The following is a 16,287-nucleotide window of genomic DNA, read 5'->3' as shown; positions in this document are numbered from 1 at the left end:
CAGCTTTAACATGTCTGACATCCCAGGCGTGCGACTGTCTCTCCCTGCCTGTTTCCCAGCAGTAAAATGAGCGTAGTAATATTTACTGTGCCCAAAGAATGTTACGAAATGTGACTAATTATGCTTGTAAAATGCTTTTGACAAAAGACACAGTGGCAGTGCAAAAAGGGGTCGTTAGTTATTAATGCATGTGGAGAAAAGAGGTCGTAACTCCTACAGACGCCCTGCTCTGCTGTAGATGTTGCGCTGCCAGCCACCCCTGTTGTTCCTATTTTTACTACAATGCCTCCGGTTTTACCCCTCACCCGACACGAAGGGAAGCGTAAAACAGGCGGCAGGGCGGGTTGTCCTCCTCCATCTCCTCTTCCCGACCTCCCTGCGGTCACCGGCCCGTCCTGGGGTGGAAGGTGAAACGCTGACAACCCCCTCCCGTTCGGGCCTGCCTCGCTCGTCCCTCCCAACAAACCCACCTGGCCAAAGGCCTTTGTGAAACACTTTAAAACCCGACGGCAAAACGTGCGTGTCACACGGATGTCAGACACCGGCCCAGCCGAGACGGGGCTCGGCATCTCCTTGTCGCCCGCGTTTGGAGCGGAGGAAACGTAACCAACGGGGAAAATAAAGCTCTGGCTGGGCCGCGCCGGGGGGGGGGGGACCGATCCCCCACGGGAGGTAGGCCTGGGCGCGGCACCGCACGGCCGGGGAGGCCCCTTTCCCGCAGGCCAAGGCCCCGCCCGGCCCCGCCGCGCCCCCACCCGCTGTTACCCGGACGCCCCGCCCCGCCCGCCGAGGCCACACCCCTCCCCTGCCCGCGCGGTGACTCGTCCGAGCTGCCACGTCTTCCCGCCGACGTCACCCCGAGCCGGCTCCTCCCCGGCCAATCGGCAACACCGCCCGCCGCGCCGAGCCGACGGGGCCGAGGGAAGAAAGGCCGGTCGGGGCGCATGCGCCGGCGCCGCCGCAGGGGCCGCCGGGAAAGCGAGTCTCCCGGAGGTGGGTGCGGCCGCCCGGCGGCGCGGGTCGGCAGCGGCGGCGCGGACTCGCTTTCCCGGCATGCCCAGCCACCGCCCCCCGGCCATGTAAGCGCTGCTCGGCAAGAGGCCGCCCCGTTTCCTGGTTGGGCTCTGGCAGCCATTTTGGGCTGAGGAGCGAGCGCGGAGGCCGCGGAGCGGGTAGGGCGCCGGCGGAGGGGCAGGCCGAGCCGAGCGCCGGGCGAAGGCGGGAGCTGTTGGACGCCTGCATCCGCGGAGCGCCCGCCTCGGCGGCGGGAGGTGCCAGGCCGCGACCGCCCCCCCTCAGAGCGCGCTCGCCGTCCCTCGGGCCGCGGGCCCCACGGACATGTCCAGCATGAATCCCGAATAGTGAGTGCGGGCTGGGGGAGGCCCTCGCCGCGCCCCCGGGCCCCGCTGCCCCGCGCCGGGGGCGGGGGGGAGCGCGATCGGCAGGCCGCGGCGGGGGGGTGGGTGCGGGCGGGTAGGCCGCCGCTGGGCCTGGCGCGGGGGGGGGGGGGGGGGGGTAGGTGGGTGGGAGGGCCGGGCCTGAGGGCCTCCGGCGGCTGTCCCTGGTCACCGTGCCCCGGCGGCCAGGCGTTAGGCCCCTGGTGCTGGCCCCGGGGGGTTGGGTTACGGGCATCGGGAGGGTGGGGGGGCGGCCGCACGGCGGGCCATGAAAAGTTAATGATGTCCCTACTATAAACCGGCACCGTGGGCCCGGTGATACGGGTGGCTTCGGCATCCCGCCCTCCTCCCCGGGAGCGTTCTCGGCGGTGAAGTAAGTATGGGCGCACTTGACGGCGACTTTCTCGGACCTCGAAAATATGCATCGGATCCCAGGCTCCAACAAGTGAGAGGGGGATAAAAAACCACCTCTTTGTGAAAGCCGATCTTCCTGGCCGGTTGCTGCTGGCAGCTTAGTAGTCAGAGGTCCACCCTTCACTTTAGCTGCAAGTCATGTGTGTGTCACATGGCTCTTGCAAAACACTTCTTGCCTATGTAGATTTTGCAACGCTGTGACTTGATAATGAAATGCTCTTGGGGCTGTCTTGAGCTGACATAGCACTTGCCTGGAAAACCTGGTGATGGCACAGTTAGGTTTTTTGGAGGGTCATTGTACCTCCTTGTGTGAATATGGCCTTTTTCTCTAACTGGCCCGCTTGGGAGTAAAGATGTCTGAGCTCTCTGGTCAATAGTTGTCTGTATCCTGGCAACTGTAAGAGCAGTGGCTTGCCCACCAGGATGTCTGGGACAATAAACCTCATTTTGATCATGGCTTTTTTGAGTGAATAAGAGGAGAGACTTGGGATTAGTTTAAAAAGCACTTTAACATCCAGCTGCTGCACTCAACACTTTAGTGTTAAAGAGTGCTTTAAGGATTCTTTCACTGACGCTGGCTTTGCTGGCACTCCAGTTTGGGATGATGAAGCCACTGTGCCCTCTAATATAACTGAAGTGGTTATGGTATTGAAATGCACATGTGGTATGGCTTTACAGCTCTAGATACCCATTGTCTGTGTTAGTGAATGATACTTGTAACAGCTTTTGTCCTCAAAGTGTGCTTTTCCACACAGATGAGGCTACAGACTTGCATGATCCTGGGTTTTAAGCTTTCTGCTTATAGCAGCATGGTTGTAAGCACTCTGGGCCCATTAAAATCACCTGAAGAACAAACAGGAGTAGAAGGCAAAGTAATTATCAGCTAGTTTGAGGGTGAAAACTAGGAGGTATGTCCAGGAACTCAAGTTACATCTTGGCAAGATTACATATCAAGGTGTGCTTTTGTGGCTTTGAAAAACAGCAAAACAGTAGCTGGAGGTAGTGGGTGAAAGACAAACAAATTGTTCGTGCCTCTGTAGTCATAATTACTCTGGGTTACTCGCATTTACCTTGCTGACTGGTGGGTTTTGTAGAGAGAAACTGCCGGTAAAGCGTTAGATCACTAACACTGTCTGTGCAGAAACAGGTTGAAGGGGGCTTTTTCCATAGATTTCTTTCCTTCCCTGAAGCCTCTTGGCTTTCTAGACTGATGCAGAGAGGAGTTTCCTGCAATGAGATACTGAATGCTGCTATGAAGATGGGGAAAATGTTGTGAGGGAGACTGATTCTAAGTGAAGAGTGTTCATTCCTGGTGGTGAGGATGGCTGTGTTCCTCAAAGTGAAACAAAGAGGAAAAGATTAATTTGTAGTATTAAATTGCTACTTCCTGACAGGGTTGTGTCTGCAGGAAGAGGGTAGGAGATGGGAAGGGTGGGGTGAGATGGACAGAAAATATTTGTCACTGCAGTATATATACTTGGATCGATGTTAAACCAGGAATAAGACTTATGGGATTATGATATTATACCTCCTAGTTACCTGTAACAGATACAGATGCCCGTTTGTCCTTTCGGAAGTGCCTTGCCTATAATGTACACATTCTCACTTCCTTATCACAGCTTCAGATCAGGCTGTAGCCCCACATCCTCCCTCCTGGGCATACCAGAACTCTTTGAGGTCAGTGGAATAGCTAGTTAAAGTTTTTATTAATAAAAAAAGACCTGCCTCCTTCAAATTTCCTGTTAAATTTACAGGATTAGAAGCTGCTGGTGCAAGGATTTGAAGGGAGGATGTGCTTCTGAGAGCTTCCTTGAAACTAGTGGACTAGTTAGTGTGTGTTTTTCATTTGAGTTAAGGAGCTGAAGAGTGGTGGATGAGATTAGTGTTAGTGTTCAGAAGCTAAATTCTCAAACACCTGCCCCCACCTAGCACTGGGATGTGTTCCTTCTGTGTTCCTCCCCCTCTTACGGTGTTTAAATGAGCAAAATGTCAATATTGACTCTGTTGTGACTAGATCATGTCGGCTTCAGCATTTCCTACCCCTTTTGCAACTTGCATGTAGTAGGCTGGCTAGCATAAACACACTGGTGGGTGAACTATCTAACAGCCAAGTGGTATCAGAAATTAATCTTGATCAGTGCTCTATAGTGTCTGGATCTTGTTCTAGATACTTTAATCTAGGGGAGATGAGGAAATTGAGTGCTTTTCGGAGTAAATCTGCTTTTTTTGCATTCTTACCTGCGTGTGGGTTTTCAGTCTTGTGTGATGGTGTTCAGTAGATGACAACTGAGTGACAGCTTCTGGATTGCTGGAATCATCTGAAAGTGTTTGTGTTCTGACCTTTCTAAACAGCAATCTGCGATGCAAAGTGGCATTATGTCTTCTGGATTCTGTTTACTTACACAAACAGTGTGCAATCAGAGTGACAGTCGTGCTCCTCTTCAGAATTTCTTGGGTGGTAGAACAAAGACTGGGGATTTGAGGCTGCTGTGAGTACCTGTTTACTGTAAACTTGCAGCTGACATCAGTGATTAAAGTCGATTCCAGCAGTTCCTTGTTGGAGACAGATGACTAGGTAGTCTTGTCTGCTTTGGCATAAAACCTTCCTGGCATTTAAAAATCTCCACATGTCTACCTTTATAAACAACAGTTTCTTAGAGGTCCATAGGTCCCTTGTTCCACACAGTTTTGGCCAGGTCTGTCCTCAACTCCCTGGTCTTCTGCTGAACTTGCTTATTATTGCATGGAAAATGCATGTAACAGGAGCATGCTGCTCTCTGCTCAAAAAATTCAGGGTTGTTTTGGAGGTGCCTTTTTTGCAAGATGCAATTAAATTTAGCATATTGCTTTGGCAAGAGGAAGTTACCATGTCCTCTTCCTGATGGGGAGGATTTGAAAGGCTCACTCTTACTGACAGCTCCTACCTGCCTTGCTGCACATACTGTTCCAGTGTGCTCTCTTATGGGTGCTAAGTATAACTTGCTTTTATAAATGATGAGAAATAGTTGCATGATAATCCTGAATTCACACTCACTCCAAGTAGTGTGGAGAAGGCTATGGTGTGTAGCTCAGCCTGCTTTATGAAGGCTCCCGAAGCTGGAAGAGCTGAGTTAAGTCTTCAGGTTTAAAGAGCAAAATTCAGTGGCTTCAGAAATGGCTGTGTAACTCTTCAGGAGCTAGTACTAAAAATTAACCTGCATGGCTTGTTGGACACATCACTAGGGTTTAACCCATTAACACAAATACTCTATCAGTGTAGTGCAGTCTAGAAATAGATTTCTGCAAACTTTTGTAGCTTGTTTTCATTTTACTTGATTTAAATTGTTGCTGTACCCTGAGAGCTGTCTCTAGCATCATACCATGTGTAACAGACTGCCCATTTGGTTCTCAAGGCCCCTTATAGGCACCTGCTGTACTTTGAAAGCTCCTAAAGCAACTGTACCTAGAAAGGCAGACCCTATATCATTGGAGTATAGAATGATTGTAATTTTTTAAAATCTAAATAGCAAGGTTTTACTTAGATTATCTCTGAATTGATGCAAGTCTATGTGTTAGTCCTGCTTATCTGGTAAAACTAGGGTTTTGTGACACTACACCCGTTTCTAAGATCAGGGACAGGGCTAACCCAGTAAAGGCCACTTGCAGCCATGCTGCAGCCTGACTGGCATGGGCCCTGGTTTTGGTGGGAGCAAGGCAGGTGGCTTGTCACCATATGAACCTGTGGTTCTCACTTGCTTCTGGGAATACTGAAGCCCAAAGTGAGGGAAGGTCTTAATAGCAAAGATGTCAAACCCAGTATTTAAGGCTTCTGGGTTCTTGTTGCGTTAACAGTAGTGGTGTGTATAAACCATTATCATTCTTGTTTGGTTCTGAACAGTAAAAGATTTAATAGCAGGGTAGATGTGGTTGGGAGCTGCTCTTAGCACTGAGAGTAACACAGGAAGACAGGTTACTTGATGTTTGGGGCCTGAGGGGACCTGAATTCCCCTTGGAAGCAGGGGGAGACTCTCTCTTAAGTGAGTTTTTCAGACTCATAGCTGAAGCCTTACCTACACCAGGAAGGAATTAATTTTTTCCGCTGATTTTAGTGAAGACAATATAGAGGTAATACTCATGTGTTACCATTCTTAAGGGGATTATAACATGCTGCAAGCTCTAATACTTTCAAGTGTATTAGTGCTTACTGTAAGTAATAATTTAACTTCAAGATTGCTGAAAATTCTGGTTTTGCAGAGAACAACAACTGAAACTTCCTGCTGAAGTAGGAAGGAGCTGTTTGAAGGCTGAGGCAATTGTGGCTTCAGTTTATGCATAATCCTGGGGAAGAAGGTATAGGTTTAACAGTGGACCAGGTTTCAGAGCTGTTGTAGCTTATGTTGGTCTCCAGGTTACATAGAGTTTTTCTGCTTCTTTTGGGGAACTAAATTATTAGCGAGGGTAAGACGTTTTAAATGTCTCTTGCTGCAATTGCTTTTGGGTAGCCCCTTGCCTCAGTTCTGTTGAGGCAGCAGAGCTGAGTAGCTGAGGATAACTGTTAACACTGGTCAGTACAGTCCCACTTCAGTGATCCTTAGGCTTAGACCACATTTTTTTGTGTTAAAGCACAATGCATCAAACACTAGCTTGTCAGTGTGACTGTGGTGGAGTTTCTGCAAGTGGAGCCACAGGAAATGCAAACCCATGCTTTTGAAGCACACAGGGAGGTGGTGCTCAGGGCTCCAGGTTGTGAGGTGGTATTTTGGTGTCACCTTATGGGCAGGCCCAAGCTTCAAGAAACATGTGTTTTGTCTCTAATCACCAGTGTAAGAGTACAAGCAGTAGTAACACTTCAGGTCAGTAATAGTGCTTCATCTATCTTGAAACTGTTAAGATATGTGGGTTGTGATGTAATGTAACTTATCTCCCCTGAACAGTTTGGGTGAATAACTGTCATTCTACTAAAACCATCTTGCCTTGTATTATAATGACTTGACAGGTAGAGTAGTGAGTTCTGTGACCCTAAACTGCTAGACATCCTTTGACTTTGATATTTTTTTAATACCTTGAGTGCTTTTAGCTCTATGCTGTGGGAGAAGGTTGCATTTTCAAGGATCAGCTTATTAGTTGCTACACTCTACCACTTCGGATTTCTCTCACGGCTAGAGAGAAGTGCTGCAGAAACTGATGAAAGTTTCACTTGAGTGTGTTCTTGCAGCTTGGGACCAGCCAAAATGACAGTCATTTGGGCACTTGAGCAGAGGAGTAGTGAAAAGCTGAGCAGTTGACCATCTGCTTGGCTGTTATCACTGGGGGGGTGGATGCAGTTTTCTGGCTGGATTCCTACCAACCACAGTCAGTGGTGATACTGGGGAGTAATAGGTGGGGACAGTTGACTTCAGGCATTTGCATACACTTTATCTTCTCAGTTTGGTTAAGTGGGCATAGAAATGTCTGTTGTAAACTCTTATGGTTAAACAAGAACAGGACTTAATCCTGGACACTACAGGGTTGAAGCATTGTAAACCTAGAATGGGTTAGTCTTGTACTTAGAAAGCAAAATAACTTGTGTAAGTGGTGGTTTGTTGCTTTTTCTCTGGTACTTGATCTCTAGTATTAAACTGCCCCATTAGTCTTAAAACTAACACAAAATCTAATGTTTTGCCAACAATGAAATTTTCACTACTCTCTGAAGTATAAGACTAGTTGGTCATTGATACTGTGCTTGTTCCTTCAATGTTGGGAGGACTCAAGCAAAAAAAGTCACCTCTTCCAATGTGACTTGAGAATTACTAATACCACACCTGACATCCTCTAGAGAATGAATGTGTTTTCATCCAACAATGGCTTTAGCTTTATTTTAATTCTTCAAAGGCAAGTGGAGTATGTGGTCATTGTCAGCTGCTAATTGTCATGGAAGGTGGATGTCTGTTTTGCTTTAGCAGGCCACTAAACTTGGTGTTTGTAGCTTGTATATTTAAATTGCATATTGTGCTGTTGGATTCTGCTGGAACTTAAATTTGGGTAACTTAAACGGAGGAAAGAATTGGTTGCTTTTGGCCAGCTACATGGTATTTGTGGAGCTGGGCAGTGGAATTAAGCCTTTGATCTTAAAGAAGATGCAAAGATGATGGCTCTGGACAGCAGCTGCTACTACCATCTGCATGTTACTTGAGTCACTCAACTGAGCAATGAGGCAGGCTCGCACTTAATTGTGAAGCATGATTTTCATCTTACCTAGACCACAAAGGGCTGAAGTGGGACTCTGTTAGTGTTGGTGATAGCTACAGTAATGTCCCCAGAGTAACTTCCTAGGAAAGCACAGTTCTACACAAAAATGCTGTGTTCAGAACATCTACCTAGCACTTCCTTTACCAAGTAAATTAAGTAAATTGTGAGAGCATCTAAACTGGATAAAGAAGCTTGGAGTTGTAGGTGACTTTCCTAGTAGTAAATTAATTTACCCTTCTCAAACATAATATACTAGCTATAAGGAACTTGGTTCTTGATAGTGTTTTTTTAAGTGACTTAATTTTTTTTCCTTCTGCAGTGACTATTTATTCAAGCTACTTCTGATTGGAGACTCCGGTGTTGGGAAATCTTGCCTTCTACTTAGGTTTGCAGTAAGTGATCATGCTTGAAACTTTATGTAAAGAAAGCTACCAGGTACTTAGCAAGAACTTCTCTGCTACAAGAACTACTTGAAAGGACTGATGTCTGTCAGGTCTGGTATACCAAGAAATGATTAAAGTATTGCAAACCCTTCCTGTCTTCTGCACTTGTTTCTAGCTGATGTATTTGTTAATGAGTAATAGGGAGAGAAATAATATCAAGAATATGTCTGATTACTTGAGAACAAGATATCTTAATTTAACTTCTGTCATTACACTAGTGGTAGAACACTGAAGATGGAAGAACATACTTGAATTCTGGGGTGTGTGCCTTCAGGCATGAAGAGTACAAATGTGTCAGAGCAAGACCTTGATCAGTTACTACTTGATTGGAATATTTTCAGCCAGATGAAGTTTGATATCTTCATTGAAAAGGCCTACCAATTGCTTAGCCAGAGGGAGAAGTAATTTAAATAATATTCTAGGAATAATAAGGCCTTATGCTTCTTTTAGTGAATAAGTGAATAGTAAATGGTAAAATTGCTGGTGGGCTGCTGTGGCTGAAATTTGATGCAAGAAGCTCTAGTTTTCTTGTCAGTGGGAAAAGTTAAAATGGGTTTGACAGGTCTTGGTGGAAAAAGCTTGACTCCAGTGAACTACTTAGCTATGTCAAAGCACAGCTTTATGTTGCCATAGGAGGAGAGGAATGAAGAGAGAATATGGGACATTAGTTTAGAAACTAGAGTTTGATACTACTGCAAGATGATGGCAGCAGTTTCACAGCCTAAACAATTGCTCTGGGCACTCTGGAAAGAGCCTGTTGTGTTTCATGTTGTTAATATGAAATGGTGGTCTGTGTACAAATAGCATCACCTAAGTTAAAGCTATTGCAACTGCAGTTTGCACTGCATTGGGACAGGGAGACACTAAAACCAGTGTGAACGCTAGAAAGATGGAACCTGCTCTGCTTGCAGACTGGAGGCAGTGGGCTGGAAGTGACACCAAGGCTGGAGCACTACTTCCAGATCAGTCTAGCCTGCTTCTCTTGCAGATACTTTTGAATTAATTTTGACTTCATGTGAATAATCCAACACTTCTTTTTTTGATAGCCAGCTTAAGTTTGTGCTCAGTTATCTGGTGTTTCTTCAGCTAAGTAGCTTTTTCCTTTAGAAATTTGACTTTAAGCTATTTTACCCTGACACAAGGAATTATTGCAGCATTTGCTTACCTGTGTTCTTCCTACTGTAGGTTAAACTTCATCAGGCTTTTCAAACATACCCTTTTGAGTATTAAATGTTAAGGAAATAAATGTCATGCCATTCTAAAAGACTTAATATTTTATTTTTACTTGCATGCATTCCCTCAGGCAGATGCATTACCTAAGCTGTCTTCCATTCACAACCCAAAGAAATCCCTTGCTTTCATGATAGCTGTTGGTTTCATAAAGCCTTTTGTGGTATATTTTATATGAAGTTCTATTCTACTGGTACTTTGGCAGTAGAAACTTCCTTCATGCTGGAAAGCTAACAGTCACTGAAGGTAGCAAAGACTGATCCAGTGCTTCCTGTCTGCCTTAAGGCCTGCTGGAGACTCAGGTGTGTGCGAGCTGCTAAGCCAGTGCTGCATTTTCCTTCCTGTATTTACACAGACCGCAGAGCAGAGGACTTAACATGAGTACCCAAGCTGTAACTCTAAACTGCCTTAGCAACCAGCTGTGACAGCAGAGGATCTGAAATTCAGATGTGGAGTGTCTGAGGCAAAGCCTCTGACTTCTTGTAGCTCCTGTGTAATACAGATGAAAAACCATCAAAGGAAAATAAGTCTGAGGTGTTTTAATAACAGTAATGGTTTTTCTAAGTAGCTCTTCACTGCCAACATGAGCAAAGACTCCTTTTTAAACTACGAAAGTTCAAAAGGACTTAATACTATGGGATTTCCAGAAAAGAGACTCTTTGACTAGGTTTTGGAATGTAAATCTTGTTGGAGGTGCTTTTCAAAAAGCTGCAGAATTTTCAAAAAGTGAATACTCAGTGAAAATACCTAGCTACCTGCTGGATGTTACCATGAGTGATCAGACTGTTTTTGCCAGGGAATGAAGTACCTTTGTCTGCCTGGTGCTTGCCTCTTGCACAATAAAGAAGGTGACTGCAGAAGAGGTGCATCTGGCTTCACTTATGTTCACTCTTTCTCCTAGGATGACACGTACACAGAAAGTTACATCAGCACAATTGGTGTGGACTTCAAAATCAGAACTATAGAACTAGATGGGAAAACAATCAAGCTTCAGATAGTAAGTACTATTTCTCAACTCCTGGGTACTTTAATCTGTTGAAGCGCGGAATTATATTCATAACTGTTGGTAGTTAGCTTTGTACTTTAATGATTAAAAATATAAACAATATCTTCCCTGTTACAAGATGCTAGGCAGTTTTTACAAGACTAGAAGACTTCCCGTGACCTGTCACTAAAGGAGGATACTTATCAAGGCTGTCTGCCTGAAAGACAAAATGACCAAATTTATTCTCCTGGGAAGAAGAGAAAGCTTAAATATTTAAAAGGCACTATGGGCTGTGAGCTGCAGAAGGGTAGAATCCTCTGCTGGAGTGCTCTCATTTCAAAACTGGTGTAGTTCTGCAGGGTTTAGCAAGGATTTGTGTAAGTGCAAGAACATCACACAGTTGTCCAAGATGCTGGAATGCTACAGCAGGCTGCACTGTCTGGTGCGGGGAACTCTGCTTTTGTTGACCTGAATGGAAAAACTGACACAAATGTGTGTAACTGGCCTGTCTGCCTTAGCACTGGGCAGTGTTTTCTGGTTATGCTTTTGGCCTTTCACTTGGAATCAGCAGAGGAAGAGACTTGGCAGTTCTTTCCTCTAATCTTGAAGCACTCTAAAAGGGTGCCTGGTGTAATGAAATCCAATATCTATGCAAGGTCATACAATCCTTGTCAGCCACTGCTTCCAGCTCAAGCGGAGGCTCTCAGGACTTGACAGCAATGACTCAGGGATTCCAGGCCGTGTTGTAGAGCAGGAGTCCAGTCTACAGCCACAAGTTTGAGTTGTTGCACTTCATCCTTGAAGAGGATGTTGCCTTTAAATACCTTCATTGCAGCTCCTGTACCAAGGAGGTTGAAGGGAGCAGTCATGGTAGAGACCCACATCTCTGACCTTATTCCTAACAGGTTTTTCAAGCCCTGGCTCACATTTGTTCTTCAGAGCACTGAGCCATGGCTGCTTCATGGGTCAAAACTGCTTAATGCTTTTTTCAGTGAGATCTCTTAACTACACTTATCCGAAACCAAACAAATGAGCACTTCTAGAAAAGTACCTACTGAAGTGTAATTCTCAGCTAAAATGTCTTGATACTCTCAAATCCTATTTGATGCATGCAGTTTCAGAGCCACTTCTGTAGCTGTGACTTGGATATACTTGTAGTTGGATGGCTGATCAGCTGAGCTGTAATCTCTGGAAACTGATGTGTAACTGGTACAGCTACACTGCAGTAACTGATCCTGTGATTTGTCTTGTAGTGGGACACGGCAGGACAGGAGAGGTTTCGAACTATCACTTCCAGTTACTATAGAGGCGCTCATGGCATCATAGTTGTGTATGATGTTACAGATCAGGTAAGTGTTAAACCTCTGCCTGGAGAGTTTCTCCAGGTGGAATACACAGCCTGATAAGTAAAAAAAAACAAAACACAAACCCTGGGGAATTTAATAACTTGTCACATCTTAAGGAGACAGTGACCATGTTCTTTGGGCTGTGTTAAGGCTTATCAAGCCAAATGTATGTGTTAGTCTCTGGTTTGGGGCTAAACACAGGAATAAAAGGAGCAGTGGGACCTGTGGCTCTAAAGCAGTTGTATCTTAGGCTTAACCTAAAACTTGCTGGGCAGGTAATTGATTGTTCTGAGTGAATACTTCTCACTCTGCCTTTGGTAGTGGGAAGTCTGAGTTACTGATGGAAATTGTTGAAAGATTTCTGAATGTACTTGAATGTTGGTCTACAATTAAAAACTGGCATTTGAAACAGAAGTTTGTCAGCATGTGTGCAGGATACAACTGAGCCAGTGTTTTCTGTGGAAGAGTCTCTGAAAATTACTGGTGCAGTTGTCCTGTTTGAAGGGCTCTTAGGAAGTGTAGTGTTTCCTGAATTAATAGAAAAAGAACAGTTGGGTTCAAACACTATCAGTTCAGCATGGCAGTTCTGCATTTCTGGAGTTAAAAGTTGTTCCAGCATATCTACAGCAATGTGGTTTGCACCAAATGCCTGGTGTTTTGTAAATACCTGGGATTCCTCTGCTTTCAGCTGTGCTGTGTCTTATCTCTCCTACAGGAGGAGGAGGAAGAGTCCCACATGGTAGAAGTTGTTGACTATTCAAGATACGGAGTGGGGAAAAATAAAGGGGGGGAGGGAGAGGGGAAGTGCAGCAAGGGAGGAAGGCCTGAGTGTGTAGGGCTTGGAGCACAGACAAAGGAGCTGAGTAGGCCCTGTGTTGCTTCATCTACCCTGAGGCAGTCAGGGGAGTACTGTAGCATTAGGGCAGAGAGCTCTCTTGTGGTTGTGAATCGCATTGGTAAGTTAAGTACACTGCTTCATACTCTTTCCCAGTCACTACGGTAGTGCTGACCTTTCCTCTTGGTTGAGGGTCTTGCTTACAGTTCTCTTACCTCCTAGGAGTCTTTCAATAATGTAAAACAGTGGCTGCAGGAGATAGACCGTTATGCCAGTGAAAACGTCAACAAGTTGTTGGTGGGAAACAAATGTGATCTGACCACAAAGAAAGTAGTAGACTATACAACAGCAAAGGTATGTTGGTTTTGATGGGTATTTGCTTTGGTTGGGCACCTAGCCTGGATCGTAATGCACTTGAGTAAGTTCTGGTGCAGGGAAGTGTCTTGGTACACAGATGCCAAGGTGCTGTAAACACAGGTGGCTTAATGACCCCCTGCAGCACAAGGGATTGTCAGACTGAGTTTGGGAGTGAGATGGTGGCCTAGGAACTTGCAGCTTATCCAGAAGTGCACCAGCAAACAAGGTGAGGTGTGAATCAGTGTATGAGCTTACTGTTCACTGTTTCTTGATTTGCAGGAATTTGCAGATTCTCTTGGAATTCCATTTTTGGAAACCAGTGCAAAGAATGCCACAAATGTAGAACAGTCTTTCATGACCATGGCTGCTGAGATTAAAAAACGAATGGGTCCGGGAGCAACAGCTGGTGGTGCAGAGAAGTCCAATGTTAAAATTCAGAGCACTCCAGTCAAGCAGTCTAGTGGAGGTTGCTGCTAAAACTTGCCTCCCCCCTTTTGTCTCACAACAATGAATTTGCAATCTGAACCCAAGTGAAAAAAAAATTGCCTGAATTGTACTGTATGTAGCTGCACTACAACAGATTCTTACCGTCTCCACAAAGGTCAGAGATTGTAAATGGTCAATACTGACTTTTTTTATTCCCTTGACTCAAGACAGCTAACTTCATTTTCAGAACTGTTTTAAACCTTTGTGTGCTGGTTTATAAACGTGTAATCCTTGTTGCTTTTCCTGATACCAGACTGTTTCCTGTGGTTGGTTAGGATGTATTTTTGTTTTGATGTTTCTATTGGCATGTTTAGATGTCAGGTTTAGTCTTCTGAAGATGAAGTTTAGCCATTTTGTATCAAACAGCACAACAGTGTCTGTCACTTTCCATGCATAAAATTTAGTAAGATACATGTAAGATCTGATTTGCTAGTTCCTTCTTGTAGAATTATAAATGGAAAGATCACACTATCTGATTAATAGTTTCTTCATACTCTGCATATAATTTGTGGCTGCAGAATATTGTAATTTGTTGCACAATATGTAACAAAACTGAAGAAATGTTTAATAAATATTGTACTTATTGGAAGTAATATCAAACTGTATGGTGATAAATATTGTCTTAATTTGTATGGCTAAGGGGGAAATCAGGCTGCATTGTGCACAAAACATATCTGTGTGCAGCCATGGCGCTCAGATCTTCTAGTAGACCGGAGACCTTCCCTGCGACTAAAACAAGTGGCCCAAAAGCCTGAGCTGTCATGGTGCTTAAGGCACGTATGCTGTACCAGAAACACCCAGCCAATGTTCATGGAGGCATAATGCACTCTGAATGTACAACAGTTCCCAAACTTAGGCTTGGAACTTAATTTATTTCTCAAGGACTCAGTGTAGGGAAATTCCTGTCTGCTTTGCATAGTAGAGGAGAGAGCAGTATTTCCCTGATGTGAATGATTTCAACGTAACCTTGAGGTGGTATCACTTTCTACTGGTATATTATGTCTTTTCTATATACTGTTAATTCCATCCTCTTTTAATCAATACTCTTCTGACTTAGTGCAACAGCTTAGCTTCTATTCAGTTCTGTATAGAGGCAGCAGAAGGATGAAATGGGGACAGTAAAGCCCTGCAACAGACTTGCTCAAAGTAAGGTGCCATCTTGAACAATTTGGAACTAACCAGCAGCCAAGAGGTTTTGGACAGTGTGTGATTCTTTGTACGGAGCTAATCAAATCATTAGTGCCTGATGTCTAGCTAAAAGCCACAGGAAAGCTAGCCTATAACACTTCCTATACATGTAAAATTGTTCAGCTTTATCTAAACTCAAATGTTCAGCCTATTCTGTAAATAGTCTCATGTTTGAAAGACCATGTAACATTCCCCTAGTAGTAAATACACCCTGTGATAGTAAAAAATATAGCCTAGGTATGTTGTGAGGTATAAACTAAAATTGGTGCAAATATCCTCTGACTTTTTTTTTGGGGGGGGAGGGGAATGACTCTGGCTAACAGCTTTCTTCAACATAGTTGCATCAATCAACAGGCAATTGTAATACATGAAGTATTGTCATGGTTAAGTTGAACTCTTCCACTTGAGACCTTCACAATAAAGTGATGTGCTTTCTATTAGAGATGTGCTTGTTGGTATAATTCATTATATAATGTGACTTGCTCCTCCTCTGGAGCAGTAGGAGTAGCAAGTGCTGCTCAGATCAGGAAGCGAGTCAGGAGGTATGTGAGAGTAAAACATCTTCCCTTCAGAGAAGTGCACAAATGAACTTAAATGTCAAGATGCCTGCTACATACTATCCAAAACAATGTTAATATATACAGTAATAAAAGCATTGCAAAACCAACTTGGGTTACACCAGTTGTTTGGTGGTTATTTTTTTTCCCTTAAGTTGTTATGGTGTTACTGTGCTGTTAACTGCCAGAGTATTGTGTGTGGAAGAGGGTAGAGCAGGCCTGCAAATCCTGGACATGGGCACTGTAGTCTCTTATGTGTGAGCTGAAGTACAAAGTACCTTTGAAGTAATGGGTCAGGCTTAAGCCTTGCAAGTGGTAGCAAGCAGGTGCCAGGAGCCTCTCCTTGCATGTAACTAACTCCCAGCCTGTGCTGCTATAGGCTTTGTTTAGGCATTGCTCTGAGTGCCCACAGGTAGGAGACCTGGTGTTGGTAAAGCTGGTAAGACCAGTCTTGCTGTATCCAGTCGCCTGAGCCTTTTTGTTGAACTTAGGCTGATCTATGAGTTGTCACCTGCAACTTGGCAGTAAAAAACAGTAGTCCTTTAAGCTGAGCAGGTGGAAGATGGGAGAGTATCAAAAAAACAACCACCTCAAACCCCAGTGAATTATTTGCGATTCCTAACTGCTTCAGTCTAACTATGCTTTCACCTTCTACTGGTGCAGTACAGAAATTTCACTTTGTTCTGCTTGCAAGAATAGGAGGAAATTATGTATTCTGTACAAGAACATGATGATCACCATTTAGTTTAAAGGTTAATTAAAGTCAAGTACCAACATTCTGTAGCTGGCTGTAACTTTTTGGCCACTTACCTTGTTCTGCTGCTTCACAGATGCCCATTTCT

General features: G+C 44.7%; 1 protein-coding gene across 1 annotated transcript; it reads left to right on the top strand.

The window, feature by feature from the left end:
• The first annotated feature begins 929 nt into the window (after positions 1-929).
• On the top strand, positions 930-15,330 carry RAB1A (RAB1A, member RAS oncogene family). Its single transcript, XM_075749698.1, is given in 8 exon segments — positions 930-1,007; positions 1,010-1,276; positions 1,279-1,361; positions 8,338-8,410; positions 10,593-10,688; positions 11,930-12,025; positions 13,080-13,211; positions 13,494-15,330. Coding segments are annotated over 8 exon segments (1,008 nt in total). The 5' UTR covers positions 930-944; the 3' UTR covers positions 13,692-15,330.
• The last annotated feature ends 957 nt before the right edge of the window (positions 15,331-16,287 follow it).

The sequence above is a fragment of the Balearica regulorum genome, chromosome 3, assembly GCF_011004875.1.
Source record: "Balearica regulorum gibbericeps isolate bBalReg1 chromosome 3, bBalReg1.pri, whole genome shotgun sequence".
Lineage (NCBI taxonomy): Eukaryota > Metazoa > Chordata > Aves > Gruiformes > Gruidae > Balearica > Balearica regulorum.
This window is presented reverse-complemented; position numbering and strand designations above follow the sequence as displayed.